The sequence below is a fragment of the Chelonoidis abingdonii genome, chromosome 22 (assembly GCF_003597395.2).
Source record: "Chelonoidis abingdonii isolate Lonesome George chromosome 22, CheloAbing_2.0, whole genome shotgun sequence".
Taxonomy (NCBI): domain Eukaryota; kingdom Metazoa; phylum Chordata; order Testudines; family Testudinidae; genus Chelonoidis; species Chelonoidis abingdonii.
The window spans coordinates 12,811,290-12,826,369 of record NC_133790.1 but is presented as its reverse complement, the minus strand read 5'-3'; the positions used below and the strand labels follow the sequence as shown (position 1 = coordinate 12,826,369).

At 40.8% G+C, this 15,080-nt stretch overlaps 1 protein-coding gene across 1 annotated transcript in view; it reads right to left on the bottom strand.

The window, feature by feature from the left end:
• Positions 1 to 15,080, bottom strand: part of ADGRD1 (adhesion G protein-coupled receptor D1) — a 266,747-nt gene that overhangs the window by 98,858 nt on the left and 152,809 nt on the right. The window contains exon 15 of the mRNA XM_032805984.2: positions 13,543 to 13,666. Within this exon, the coding sequence (XP_032661875.1) occupies positions 13,543 to 13,666 (124 nt within the window). The remainder of the gene's footprint in view (positions 1 to 13,542; positions 13,667 to 15,080) is intronic.

Here is a 15,080-nt window from a genome sequence, read left to right as displayed (position 1 = left end):
CTACAAGGGAGATGGCAGATTTGTCTTTGTTCACTGGATGGGTAAGGCTTATCCAAACTGTCTGAAAAGACCTGTTTGACTATTACTGTCCCCAGTCATAAAACGGGGACAAAAATATGTCAATGCTAACCTAATTTTCAAATATGCAAGACAAAGGAAAAATGACTGAGCTAGGACATTTTCACATCCCCAGCAACGAGACACTGGCTGAAAAGTATAATTGCAACACACCAGGGATCAAAGAGAAAGCCATTACAGTTCCCTTTTATCGTCCCATAACAGCACATAATCTGAATTTCAGATTGCTACAAAGTTTGAGAAGAAAGGCTATAATGTTAGACTGCAATTGTTAAGGTTCTTTGAGTGTGGCATTTAATTAATAACAACTGCAGTATCTGCTTTCAGGAAATAATGTTCCAAACTCAGACATTTACACACACACACACACACACACACACACACACACACACACACACACACACACACACACACACACTTTATTTAAAGATGACTTTGATGTCACCTATATTGACCTGTAACAGTAAAAAAATAAAATAATCTACTTACCTTCAAAAAGAGAATGTTATGGCTCTGATTTTGCAGTTGGATCCCTACAGCCAGGCCTCTGTGCCCCTTTAGAGCCCCAGGTGTCCTACAGACACAACATAAGCTCCAGATCCTGCAGTTGGAACTAATATTTTTTCCCCTTCATACACGCTTTTGTGGTTCCTGACAGATAGTCTGAACCATACTGATTGATTCCCCTTCTGAATTATGGAACAAGCACTGCAGACTGTCAGGTTGAAAAACAAAGTCATTTGTTAGTTACAGAAATGCAAAAAAGCTTCTTTAATAATCTGAACACTATTTCTACTGGGGATTTTAACATTTTTACTTTGACTAAGTACTAAGCAATTTCTCACAGCTATGGGTTACCTAAAAAGGATCTATAGAAGCAGACTAGGCTAAATTCATCCCTGGTTTACCACGGACTTCAGTGGAGTTGATGAGCTGGATTACGCCTGCTTTATGTCTGAATAACAAAAGGATTTTGCTCTGTTTTGTGTAACTTTCCTTGATATTTTACTCCTGTAGCAAATTCCTTCCTCCAGGGGTATTACAAAGAATTTCTACAAGGGAGATTTCTAATATTTTATTTGGATGTAATCTCTATCATCAAGAATCATTAAAAATGAAAGAATGTCTAAATGCAATTAATTTTGTAGTATACTGTACATGTGTGGTTATTTGCAAGCAATGACCTCATGATGTGCTAGTGGTGCTATACAGGGTTTTCTGTTCAGTGTTCGCTGCTGGATCCCTCATGCTGGCCCTGGGACCTTCACTCCAGTCCCTGTTTTCTCATTGTTTGTCCCTCATATTCATTTACTGATTAGGCTGAGTGGTTCCACACCCCTCAGTTGAGGGAGGAGTCTTTCAGTTTGGGGTGGGATTGGGGTCACCCATTCCAGTACCAGCAATAGGTACATTGGACTATTGAACTAGAAATGTCAATCCACATGTGAACTTCAAGTGAGTCATTTTTACTTCTGCACAGATGGAGGAATCTCTGTCAACTCACTTTTTAGCGTCACCATGTCACGTGGCACCATTTCCTTTCAACCATCAACTAGCATTTACTCAGCACAAAGCCCTGGTGTTTTAACATTCATCTCCCATGCCCTTTGGATTCTCAGTAATGCCAGAGAGAATGTGGAAGGAGAGGTACCACTTGGGAGAAAATTCAGATGAATGCTCTAGGACTCACAAGAGTACTGTTATGTCATGCTTTCGCCAACCTCCTGGCCATCAAGGCTTCTGTTTTGCTGCAGAAGCCAGCAATTTCCTTTCAAATGGTATCTGAGCACTGATATCCCCAGGTGTCCACCCTCATTTGCTAAGATGACATTTAGGTGACAGCTGGTACAAATAGCCTGACATGATGTGTATTTGTTGGATCATTGTAAAAATAAAAACTGCTAGACAGCTAGCATGTTCCTTGGCACCAGAGGGCACCACTGGCTGATAAGGCTAAGTGGAGCTGCCCAAAATAAAACAATTGTCCCTTAGCTTTCTTTGGACCGTGGCTTGCTCATTATTTTTTATTTCTGCTGCCTGTGAAGACCCTTGTGACAGACATGCTGCCCCTCAGCAGGAATTTCTTTCAGCATTAGATTTATCAGGCTCCAATTTAACTCCTCCTTTCCACCATATGCATATTTTATGCTCCTCATTCTTACACTGTGCTTGAAGCTATCAGATTATTTTGGGCTGGATTTGCTTTAACTGGCAAGGACTGTTATGTCCTGGTGGTTGAGTGGGGCGGGAAAGTCCACCACCACTTGCCTTCATATGGTGTTTCAATAGGAGTGCTGCCAATGGAGGCTGCTGAGGAGAGGCGCTGAGAAAATGCTTCCCCACATCAACACAAATACTTCAACATGCCACTGCTACCCACCTTTCAGGTAGGGCTCACTCTCTCCAGGCAGTAGGAAGAATTGCCACCATAATTCATTACTGCAATCACACCCAGCAGGGGCATGCCTCAGTGGGTGCCTTGCACACTGGTTTATGCCAGCAAACGCAACCTGAAGTCAAGGTAACCCTAACCTTTAATTCTCTTTAACTAGGTGGAAGATCTCTTTGGCTGCCATCACTGCATTAATGTACTGCTCTCTCCCTGAAAGGTAGGTAGTAGCCATTATGAGCCTGATCCAAAGGCCACTGAAGTCAATGGAAAGACTTCCACTGGCTTCAATGAGTCTTGGATCAGGACCTAAGCCTGCAACAGAGCACAGTCTCCTAGACTGAGCAAGGAGTTACAAAGCCAGGAATTCCTGAGATCTTAGCTTTGTTACTGACTTGCTGTGTGGCTTTGGACAAATTGCTTAGAAGGGGGCTGATAATATTTACTGAACTTCCAAGGTTGTTGTCAAGATTAATTAGTTAATATCCGCCCAGCATATTCAGAATGCCCAATCTAGGCAGACAAAGCAGTATATGTGGAGGAACTAGAGTTACTGGTGCAGGAAGTGAAACCAGATATCATAGGGCTAACAGAAACATGGTGGAATAGTAGTCATGAAGAGAGTACAGGTATTGAAGGGGATGTGCTGTTTAGGAAAGACAGAAACAAAGGCAAAGGTGGTGGAGTAGCATTGTATATCAATGATGAGGTTAACTGTGAAGAAATAAGAAGTGATGGAATGGATAAGACAGAGTCTGTCTGGGCAAAAATCACATTGAGAAAGAAAGCTACTAGAGCCTCCCTTGGGGTGTACTATAGACTGCCGGGATCTGATTTGAATAGAGACTGCTAATGTTTTTAATGAAGTAAATACTAATGGAAATTGTATGGTCATGGGAGACTAAGTGCTAAATAATAATAATAGGGCTCAGATTTTCCTGGATGCGACAGCTGATGGATTCTGTTCACCAAGCAGTTGCTGAACCAATAAGGGGATGCCATTTTAGATTTTGGTCTTGGTGAACAGTGAGGACCTCATAGAAGAAATGGTTATAAGGCACAACCTTGGTTCGAGCGATCATGAGCTAATTCAGTTTAAACTAAATAGAAGAATAAACAAAAAAATCTGTGACTAGGATTTTTTATTTCAAAAGGGCTAACTTAAAAAAATTAAGGAAATTAGTTAGGGAAGTGGATTGGATTGAAGAACTAGTGGATCTAAAGGTGGAGGAGGCCTGGAATTACTTGAAGTCAAAGCTGAAGAAACTATCAGAAGCCTGCATCCCAAGAAAGGGGGAAAAATTCATAGGCAGGAATTGTAGACCAAGCTGAATGAGAAAGAATCTCAGAGAGGTGATTAAGCAAAAGTAGAAAGCCTACAAGGAGTGAAATATGGGAGTGATCAGCAAGGAAAGCTACCTTATTGAGGTCAGAACATGTAGGAATAAAGTGAGAAAGGCCAAAAGCCATGTAGAGTTGGACCTTGCAAAGGAAATTAAAACCAATAGTAAGAGGTTCTATAGCCATAGAAATAAGAAGAAAACCAAGAAAGAAGAAGTGGGACTACTAAACACTGCGGATGGAGTGGAGTTTAAAGATAATCTAGGCATGGCTCAATATCTAAACAAATACTTTGCCTCAGTCTTTAATGAGGCTAATGAGGAGCTTAGGGATAATGGTAGGATGACAAATGAGAATGAGGATATGGAGGTAGATATTACCACATCTGAGGTAGAAGCCAAACTCAACCAGTTTAATGCGACTAAATCGGGAGGCTCAGATAATCTTCATCCAAGAATATTAAAGGAACTGGCACATGAAATTACAAGCCCATTAGCAAGAATTTTTAATAAATCTGTAAACTCAGGGGTTGTACCGTACGACTGAAGAATTGTTAACATAGTTCTTATTTTTAAGAAAGGGGAAAAAGGTGATCTAGGTAACTACAGGCCTGTTAGTTTGACATCTGTCGTATGCAAGATCTTGGAAAAAATTTTGAAGGAGAAAGTAGTCAAGGACATTGAGATCAATGGTAATTGGGACAAAAGACAACATGGTTTTATACAAGGTAGATCATGCCAAACCAACCTGATCTCCTTCTTTGAGACAGCAACAGATTTTTTAGCCAAAGGAAACGCAGTGGATCTAATTTACCTCAATTTCAGTAAGGCATTTGATATGGTTCCACATGGGGAATTATTAGCTAAATTGGAAAAGATGGGGATCAATAAGAAAATTGAAAGGTGGATAAGGAACTGATTAAAAGGGAGACTACAAGGGTCGTACTGAAAGGTGAACTGTCAGGCTGGAGGGAGGTTACTAGTGGAGTTCTCAGGGATCAGTTTTGGGACCAATCTTATTTAATCTTTTTATTACTGACCTTGGCACAAAAGTGGGAATGTGCTAATAAAGTTTGCGGATGACACAAAGCTGGGAGGTATTGCTAATACAGAGAAGGACCGGGATATCATACAGGAAGATCTGGATGACCTTGTAAACTGGAGTAATAGTAATAGGATGAAATTTAATAGTGAAAAGTGCAAGGTCATGCATTTAGGGATTAATAACAAGAATTTTGTTATAAGCTGGGGACACATCAGTTGGAAGTAACAGAGGAGGAGAAGGACCTCGAGTATTGGGTTGATCACAGGATGACTATGAGCCGCCAATGTGATATGGCCGTGAAAAAAGCTAATGCGTCTTGGGATGCATCAGGCGAGGTATTTCCAGTAGAGATAAGGAGGTGTTAGTACCATTTATACAAGGCACTGTGAGACCTCATCTGGAATACTGTGTGCAGTTCTGGTCTCCCATGTTTAAGAAGGATGAATTCAAACTGGAACAGGTACAGAGAAGGGCTACTAGGATGATCCGAGGAATGGAAAACCTGTCTTATGAAAGGAGACTCAAAGAGCTTGGCTTGTTTAGCCTAACCAAAAAGGGCTGAGGGAGATATGATTGCTCTCTATAAATATATCAGAGGGATAAATATCAGGGAGGGAGAGGAATTATTTAAGCTTAGTACCAATGTGGACACAAGAACAAATGGATATAAACTGGCCATCAGGAAGTTTAGACTTGAAATTAGACGAGGTTTCTAACGATTGGAGGAGTGAAGTTCTGGAACAGCCTTCCAAGGGGAGCAGTGGGGGCAAAAGACATATCTGGCTTCAAGATTAAGCTTGAAGAGTTTATGGAGGGGATGGTATGATGCAATAGCCTAATTTTGGCAATTAATTGATCTTTGACTATTATGGTAAATATGCCCAATGGCCTATGATGGGATGTTAGATGGGGTGGTATCTGAATTACTACAGAGAATTCTTTCCTGGGTGTCAGGATGGTGAGTCTTGCCCACATGCTCAGGGTTTAGCTGATCACCATATTTGGGGTCGGGAAGGAATTTTCCTCCAGAGCAGATTGGCAGAGCCCTGGGGGGTTTTCCCCTTCCTCTGCAGTGTGAGGCACGGGTCACTTGCTGGAGGATTCTCTGCACCTTGAAGTCTTCGAACCATGATTTGAGGACTTCAATAACTCAGACATAGGTTAAGGGTTTGATACAGGAGTTGGTGGGTGAGATTCTGTGGCCTGCATTGTGCAGGAGGTCAGACTAGACGATCACAATGGTCCCTTCTGACCTTAAAGTCTATGATTCTATGATATGGTTTCATTTATAATAGCCTTATTTTTAATAATACAATTACAGAGATAAATAGATTTTTTCCTAGCTCGAGTTCCAAAGTCTAGCCATATTCTGACTTTAATTACATCCATGTAACTCCACTAATGTAATGAAGGGGAAAATTTGGCCTTTAAAGACTATTTGGCTTATCTTTGTAGGGTTCTTTTTTTTTGATTAATGCTTACTAGTTACAAAATTCTAGCAAATGTTATTACTTCTCAACCTTAAACCAATATGATAAATGTGTTTCAGTCAGCAAATCCAAATGTCAGCCAAGCATGATATGGACATAGCAGCAGAGTGATAAAGACAAATAATTTCAGCTTCGCCTGGTGCCAATTCATCATTAAGCTAACAGATCAGTGCCAGCCTAACATCTGAGTGCCACATGGTTGCAAATTTTTCCAGCATTGTTACTTCTTTCCTGAAATAAAATTTTTACAAGTATTAATTCTTGGCATTCAGTGAAGGCAGCTAAACTATATAAATGGCTGTTGAGCTGATCAGCAGTATTATTAATATTCTTTCTTCGCACTCAGGGCTCTGGCAAGACTTTTCTTTGTGTCTCTTAGCTGTTGCTCAAACTAGTTTGAAATGTGCAATAGTGCTCAAGCACACTGGTAGGCCAAGCTCTCAGCTTCAGCTAATGGCACTCCAAGCCCCCGTTCACCGTGAACTGCTGCCCCGTGCACTGTAATAAGGGTGCTGGTTCATTTCGGCATGTATAGCTTAAGCCTCCAGATTTTAAAATTTACCTCTTTATCTCACTGTGTTTCAGTTTCTGCATCTACAAATGGGGATATGGATACTTTCCCGTGCCTGCTGGCATAAGTTAGAGCAACTCCCAGGCTGGTCAAACCTTCCCTGGGGTAGAGGTATAGCCAGAGAATCAAGGACCCATAACTAGTTCCCTGATAGACCCCCAGCTTTGCTGAGCTCAGCCACAACTAAGCCCAATGGATAATCTGGCCAATACAGCTCTAAAAGAAGCATTCAGTATTTTGATTCTCATGACACTTCAGTTCCTGATGAGGAAACACTTTGAGAAGACAGTAGCTCATATAATTTTGACCCTGTAAATGGCTCCCTGGGGCAAAATAAACAATTTTTGAGAGAGAGTCAGATTCTTGCACAACCGAAATGCACAGCCCTGTTACAAACAAAGGTCTTTACCTTATTATTATAATTTAGTATCCAAAGTCCTACTAATAAAGTGGCCTAGAAAAGTATGCATTAAAATGTGTATGTGCCTTTCAGAAAGCATTGGGTATGGGAAAAAAATGGATTAATATGATCAGTGAAGCCAGTGGACTTTGGCTCATACTCTTACTGCAGCAGAGAATAAAAGACAGAGACCTGAAGTATGGAAAGCTAAAAAGAAATTAAACTAACCACAGAGAAGCTTTTTAACTATGTGCAGTGTTATATTAACCTTAATATATGTAAATTTGTAGGTCATATATTAAACTATAAGTCTACATTGGGATCCTGGGGCCACAGCATGAACTCTCAGGGCTGATGGTATCACCCGAATGCCTTGATGGTGTGTGTGGAATGGGGCATTTTATACTTTCTTTTATTCCTTTGGAATCTAACCCATCAGTCATTCAGACTCAGAGGAATAAAAGGATCTCTTGTCTTTTTTTTTATACATATAAATGTCAAATTTGCTTTCTTCTCCAATATAATCATTAGAAGATAGTAAAACTGAAATCACATTGAGGAAAAAGGTCTAAACCAAAACCCCTACAGAGACAGTTCATTGTCATCAGCTCAGAAATTTGACACTCCTAGTGATTAGTGTGATTCTCAGAACTATGAACATAAACAAAAACAAAAAAATCTGAAGGCAGACTGTAGAATTCCATTCTCCAGGTGAAAATCTCTCTGCTGGACCAGCAGCTTGCCGTAGCCTTTAACAGCAATCAATGCTGGCTCATGCAGCCCCATGAACGCTGGCTTCCCTTTGCCATTTGCTGCTCGAGCTCTGAGAGATTCAGAAGAAACAGTCATTGTCTTTGGCACTCTGCTGTCAACTAACAAGTCCTCACCCCACTTTCTGTGTATTTTCCATCATTAGATTTGTTCACTGTAACCATTTACATAGCAGGTTATTTTCAACATTCTCTGCTCAGAGAGATCCTGGCTTTGCACTGCTTGAGAAGCTGTCTCTTTCTCCGATTGTGAATGGCAAATTGTTCACTCTAAATGCCCGAGATGTGGCATGAAAGAAAAAAAGAAAAACCTACCAAAGGAAGGCAAACAGTTTTAGTAGCTCGAAGATGAAACTGCGTAGGAACACAGGACACAGAACTGGAAGGGACATTCTGGGTCATTCAGACTAGTCCCCTGTTGTTGCAGGAAGCCCAGCACAGAATCCCATCCATAAATTTATCAAGCTCCATCTGAAAGCTAGCTAGTTGTTTGCCCCAACTCTTAGTGGGAGGCTGTTCCAGAAATTCACTCTTCTGATGGTTAGAAACCATCTTCCAATTTCAAGCCTAAATTTATTCATGGTCAGTTAATATCCATTTGTCCTTGTGCTAACATTGTCCTTTAGCTTGAACAGCTCTTCTGCCTGCCTGGTGTTTGTCCCCCTGATGAATTTACAGAATTCTTACCAAAGAATGTAGTTTCCTCCTGACTGTATTTTCCCCAATGCTGAAGCTGCTAAATACTTGCATGTCACCATCTCCATAGGTTCCCCTATATCTGGTCAGCTCCCTTCATGGCTCCTATATCCCCACTTACCCCCATGCCTATGTGGTCTCTAAAATAGCAACCCCAGATCACTACACCCGAAGCCAGGCAGAGTAGATGCACAGATCAATTATTCTGGGTGCCTGACTTCAGGCCAACTACATTTCCCATGATGCACCACTTTCCCCCTTCTTGGTGAGGGGAGGACATGCATCAGAGGTGTCACTGGCTGTCCTGACAGATGTAGCCTGGTCAGTGTGTCCTGCTCACGGAGGAAAACGGGACCATATGGAACCTGAGCTAAACTCTCATGAAGTACAGCACCACCATTATAAATTGAAAGATTTCAGTTTTCAGCCAAAACAAATTTTGTTTTTCAATTAATCATCAACATTTTCCATGGAAAGCAGATACCTTTTCAGGAAAGTTTTCATTTAGTCAAAAAATTATCTTCTGTCACCCACATTCCTTTCTTTCATATCTAAGCCACTATGAAAGACCTAATTTAAAGGGACGGAGCAAATAAAAAAATATAAATGTTCACGATTTGACATATTTTGACTAGAACAACTCCCTTGGGGCCTTGCCAGTCTGTCACTCAAACAGGAAATTACAGCATGTTTTTAAAACCATATATCATGCACTCGATAGCACCAAATTGCTCCAAAGGTGAATAAATATTTATACACGTTTATAACCCACAGTATAATTTCATTCACTGACAAACTTCTAGGGAGTAGAGGGGAAGATATTACAGTATTTAATGGTTCCAATAGGCTCTCTTGTTTTGGCACACGATAAAACTCTTTAGGAAATTTCTTAGGAGGATATTACTGAGCATCGCCCGTTTATAAAGCTCAGTAACTAGGTGGTTTTGTTCTCATCTGCCTCATAACCTCACTCCAGACACAATGTAAAGATATCTTAATATGAGAGAAACAATTACCACATTTGTTTTAACTCAGATTTGGTTACATGACAAGCACAATGGATGCTTTCCCAGCTGGTGCTGATTTTTCCCCTTTATTATTCTCATCTAGAGTTATTAATGAACTATAAAACAAAAACAAATAATTCTGAGCTGTCAACTCAAAATGAAGCTCTTTGGTTAAAGTTCTAAAACTCTAGACTGGGATTTTGTGCCGAGCCTCACAGAGACAGCATTCACAGTGCAATGAGAAAGGGGATTAAGGCAGCTTTAAGCTTTAAACCCCTCCAATCCTGGGGTGCTTTAGGGGCTACAACAGCCCCCAGAGGAATTTAGACAGCCCAGCATGGAGGGGAGCATTTGTCTAAGTTATGGCAGCCTTCCCTGGCTTCCCCGTCTCCCCAGCTCTGCATGCTGGGGTCCTGTCTCAAAATATATTCCCCATACCCACCTCCCTATACCAAAGCAAGAGGACATATTCCATACCATCTGAAGGGATGGGGCAGCAAGCACTCTCACTCTATGGGCCAAGGAAGTAGAATTCCTTGCCAAGTTTCCCTAGGCTACTTTTAGTCTGTATGATTCCCGATCCAGAACTGCATCTGAATGGCATGGTTGAGCCTTCTGGCTGGAACCTGTGTTTTGTGGGCAAGTGGTTAACTCTGAATTCTGGAAACAAAGTCTGAACCTTGGCTGATCCTGCAGTGGTTAGAAACTAGCATTTGGCAGCTCGTCATTCACCTGCCCAATCTGAACCGCTGCATACATTTCCAAGTTTCTCAGATTTGCACAAAGGACACATGGTTTCCACAATGGGCGCACAATCACAGGACAACACCTTTCAGCTTCCAGTGCATCACTCGTTCTGCTGACTGCTAAAGAGCTATTGATTCACTCCATGCCCCTTTTCCAAAATTGTATTCCGAAGCAGAGGGCCTAAGGATTCAGCAGAGGCCTAAGGGAACCAGATTTTTTTTAAATGTCAAGAAGAACTATTCAAATAGATTTTCAGAGCTCTGAAATTGTCTATTACAATGTAGGGAAGATTCCTTTGCATCAGAGTAATTAGGTCTGAGCATCCCACTTACCCATTTAACATCTCAGGAGCATTAATGCTGTTTTTTAAATAGTTGTATAGAAAGAAAGGGAAACAAAATACTCCAGGGTAACACAATTGTAGAGAACTTATGCAAACATTGGCAACGGGCACAAATTAGGACAGAACATTCAGGGAGAGAAAAAACAAACCAGTGACAAAATACTGAAAACAAAATCATGATTAAATGACTATGGGGAATAGGACAATTTATTCAGGGTTCCAGCCTTTTCTATTTACACTCACTGAGTTCTCCTTAAGAAAATACATGCTTGAGCAACTGCAAGGACCTTGGCCAAAATGCACAAGCTTGATCCCCAAGACTGCACAATATTAAAACTTATTCCAGCTTTTGGCTAATCAGAACTATCCTGGATTCTATTTGGGTAATTCATGTAAGTGTTAGACCATTCAGAACCATTTCCAGGAATAGAATCAGTTAATCTTACAATACTACACAGCATTTGATTGGTTGGATAATATCAGTTATGATACATTTTAGTATCAACAAACTAAAAATGTTGAACATGCTTCAAGTGAACTCAAAAACACATCTGAGAGTTGCCCAGCTACAGTTGTTGGGACACCTGGGGATACAAACCTGTTCACATGTTGGGGCGGGGGGGGGGCGTTTGCTGTGCGTGACTTGACTGAGTCTGAATTATTCTCCTACGAACCAAAACAAACATTACAAATAAAATTATATTAGAAATGTGGCTTACTAGTTAGAACAGGGGAACTGAGAATCGGATTCTTTAGTGCTACATCCATCTCCTTCACTAACTCACTTTCTTCTAGCCTGACAGTTCAGGCACTGGGGCAGGACTCAGGATATTTGGTTTGAACTCCCAGCTCTGTTACAGACCTCCTGTGTAATCATGGGTGAGTCACCTAATTTCTCTTCATCCCTCAGTTCCCCTCTGTAACACAGGGATAATAATAGTTTCTTTCTGCCACTCTTTGTTCCTCTGGTCTCTTTCGGTGTCAAGCTTTTCATAGCAGGGACCATCTTTTATTACATATATATACAGCAACTAGCACAGCGATGCCCTGATATCAGCTTGGGCCTCTAGATGCTTCTGTAAATAAACAACTAACTCATTAACTACAGAACTAATAACCACTTCCACAATGACAGGCATGTGACTCTGCACAAGTTACTTAACCCTGCCCCCCCCGGTCTCATTTCACTCAACTGTTAAATAGCTATAATAATTCACGAGTGTTCTGGGGCTTTTATAAGCTATTTGGCTAAGACACACTAAAAAAAGCAAAGTATTATAGTGATTGCCATTATAGAATCCGATTCTGAATTCTGTGGCATTACACTGAGTTTGTCATTGACTTATTGATAGCAAGATTTGATTAATACTTCTTATAATATTAATATAGCATCTACTCCTGAAAAGATGGCAAGTTCATTATGGATCATCATTCCTAGAAAACCTTTATGTGCTGTTTAGTACTAGAATGCTGATTAAAATTGCTTTAAAGTGGGTCACTATTTGTCAGTTGATTTGTATTGTGTTTCTGTTAGTAACAAATTCTGTGCTGTTCTCATGAGTATGTTGTACCCATTCGCAAACCTGCCAGCAGTCTCATGGGAAAGCCACTATCTGAAACAACAGCAAACTCATTATTCATACCAATTAACAGAGAAGTCAGACACATTACCTCATAGGCAATGCATCAGTGCTATCAAGTCTGACAAAGAATGCCATACGTCCCGCTAGGGATCATATTTCCCAGTCAGCCAATTTCAGAAATAAGGTTAGTGAGGAGACAGATTTGGCCAAGAGAGTCCTTGCCTCGCCAACTGGCATTGGACAAGTTCTGCTGAAACCATTCAGTAGTGTGAGTAGGAAGTAAAAAGCCTATCCCCTGCTGATAGGAATGGTTGCATATTCACACTGAAAAAAGCATATAATCATGAACTCTTTGAACAAAGAAGTCAAGTAAATACAACGAGCAACTGTAGATAAGGATATTCATCCTCAGTTCTTCATCCTTCTCTCTCCCCCAAGCTCTCGATCCCACTCTGTTTCTTCTCAAACCAGACCCAACTTTGCAGCTAGGTAAGGAAAGAACATCATGTGCATCATGGAACATAAATGAAGGGGATGCACTGCTCCCCAGTTACTAGCAGAATACATGATCGGGGGTGAACTGGGAAACAGAAGAGATTGGGACTTGCTCCATGCAGGAGTCCCAGCTTGTCATATATCCCTGCTGCTGTAAATCCTCTTTGGTCCACCCCATGTGATTTACCACCCCAACTCTAAACAGTCATGTCTCAGATGTCCTGTGTCTTGAAACTGAATCAAAGAAATTAGAGATGGAAAAGATCTAGTCACTCATCTTTTAGCCTATGTACAGGAGTGTTCTATGGAGCATGTCTATAGGTGCTTTTCCTGCTCAGTTATTTAAGGGCTATAATGCCTGTGGGATGAGAAGTAAGTACAGCACATATTGATTCCTACAGACTGCAGCGTGTTTCATCCCACATCCCACTTCAGTTAAAAATGGAAAAGCGAGGATGCAAGTAAGATAATAAAGAAAGGCTGAATTTGGATCTCTGTCTTCAAAAATGTATTTCATCCCATACAAGTGGGTGAACTAATTTGGGCTCAGTTTTGACCTCCTAGATTTAGTCCTTTGTTTTCTCTTACCTTCAGGGGTACCACTTGCATCAGAATGGCAAAGTTGGTGAGGTGGTTACATAGGCAGACTGAATAGTTGAGGTCCCCGCCATCACGCACACAGCCTTCATTAGACCACATGGCACTTCCATTGCTGCAAAGCACACAGGAAATGGAGAGGGGCCCCTATTAAAATTAACTCTCCTGGCACTACTTAGACATGAATTTCATTAAACAGAAGATATCTTTTTCTTAAACTTTAGCTACCAAGAATCATCTAGGCAAATATCTGCACAAAGACCAAAGGTTTCCTTTGACAGGTCCATTTACAAACTTTAGCAAAGTAGTTGTAATACTAAATATACAGGTTAAGTCTACATTTCTGCTACAAATTTAAAGATCATTTTAAAGGAGAAAGAAATAATCCTATGCAGCTATCAGTAGAAAAAATGAAGCACGTCACAACAGCTTTTCAATGTAACTTTCAAACATTAAAATACTCCAGAACGATACAACACAAGAAAGAAAAGAACTGCCTAGAACTCAATGGTTTGCATGGTATTCTTTATCAGAGCACTGAAGTTCGTGTGCTGATCATGGAAGTTAGTAATCAACATTCATGTTATCTAGGACCCTAATTACATCTAAACCAAAGTACATGCTCTCAGCACTGATGCTCCCATTTCAGTACATTAGAAAGTCCAAAGTTACTAACAGTTACCACTGAGATAGAGCAGCTTCTCCTTACACTTAGCACAGGAAATAATTGTGGTTTCTGACATACTGTGGAACAGTAACTGATAGTAAATTCTGACTGTTTAATGATGATGGCAGCAAATCACAGTAAACCATATTGCCTGGTGTGTTTCTAAGCCTGGAATTATGAATGGTTTGCAGCACTCAAAGTGGCAAATGATTGTGTGTAGTAAAATATATTAGTCTGGGTGGTAAACAGCTGTGTGTGGTAAAATACCAAGGGCCAGTTTTCTACCAGCCTCACTCTCCTTGAATACTCCCGTTGATTTCAGAGGAATTATCCACAACTCAACATTCAAGTAAGCTGGGCAATATCTAGTCTGAAAAAACTATTGTGGCCTAACAACAATATAAAGCAGGGCTGCCCGGGGGAGCAAGTGGGGCAATTTGCCCCAGGCCCCAAGCCCCATAGGCGCCTCCACAAGAATATAGTATTCTATAGTATTGCAACTTTTTTTTATGGAAGGGGCCCCTGAAATTCCTTTGCCCCAGACCCCCTCAATCCTCTGGGCAGCCCTGATATAGAGAGAGAGAGAGTCAAATTTAGCATATAGTTACCTATTTTCACTGGATCTATGCCAGTTTGCTGGCCTATTGGCTTCAGTGGAGCTATGCTGATATACACACTATAAAGATCTGGCTCACTGACTTCAATTCAGCTATGCCAATTTACACTAGCTGAAGACCTGGCCCATTGACTTCGACAGAGCTACACATAATTATACCAGCTGGGGATCTGTATCGATATTGTTCCTGTTATACAAATGCCAAATGACTCCTTTTATTGGAGTAATCATACATCTGAGAAAGAG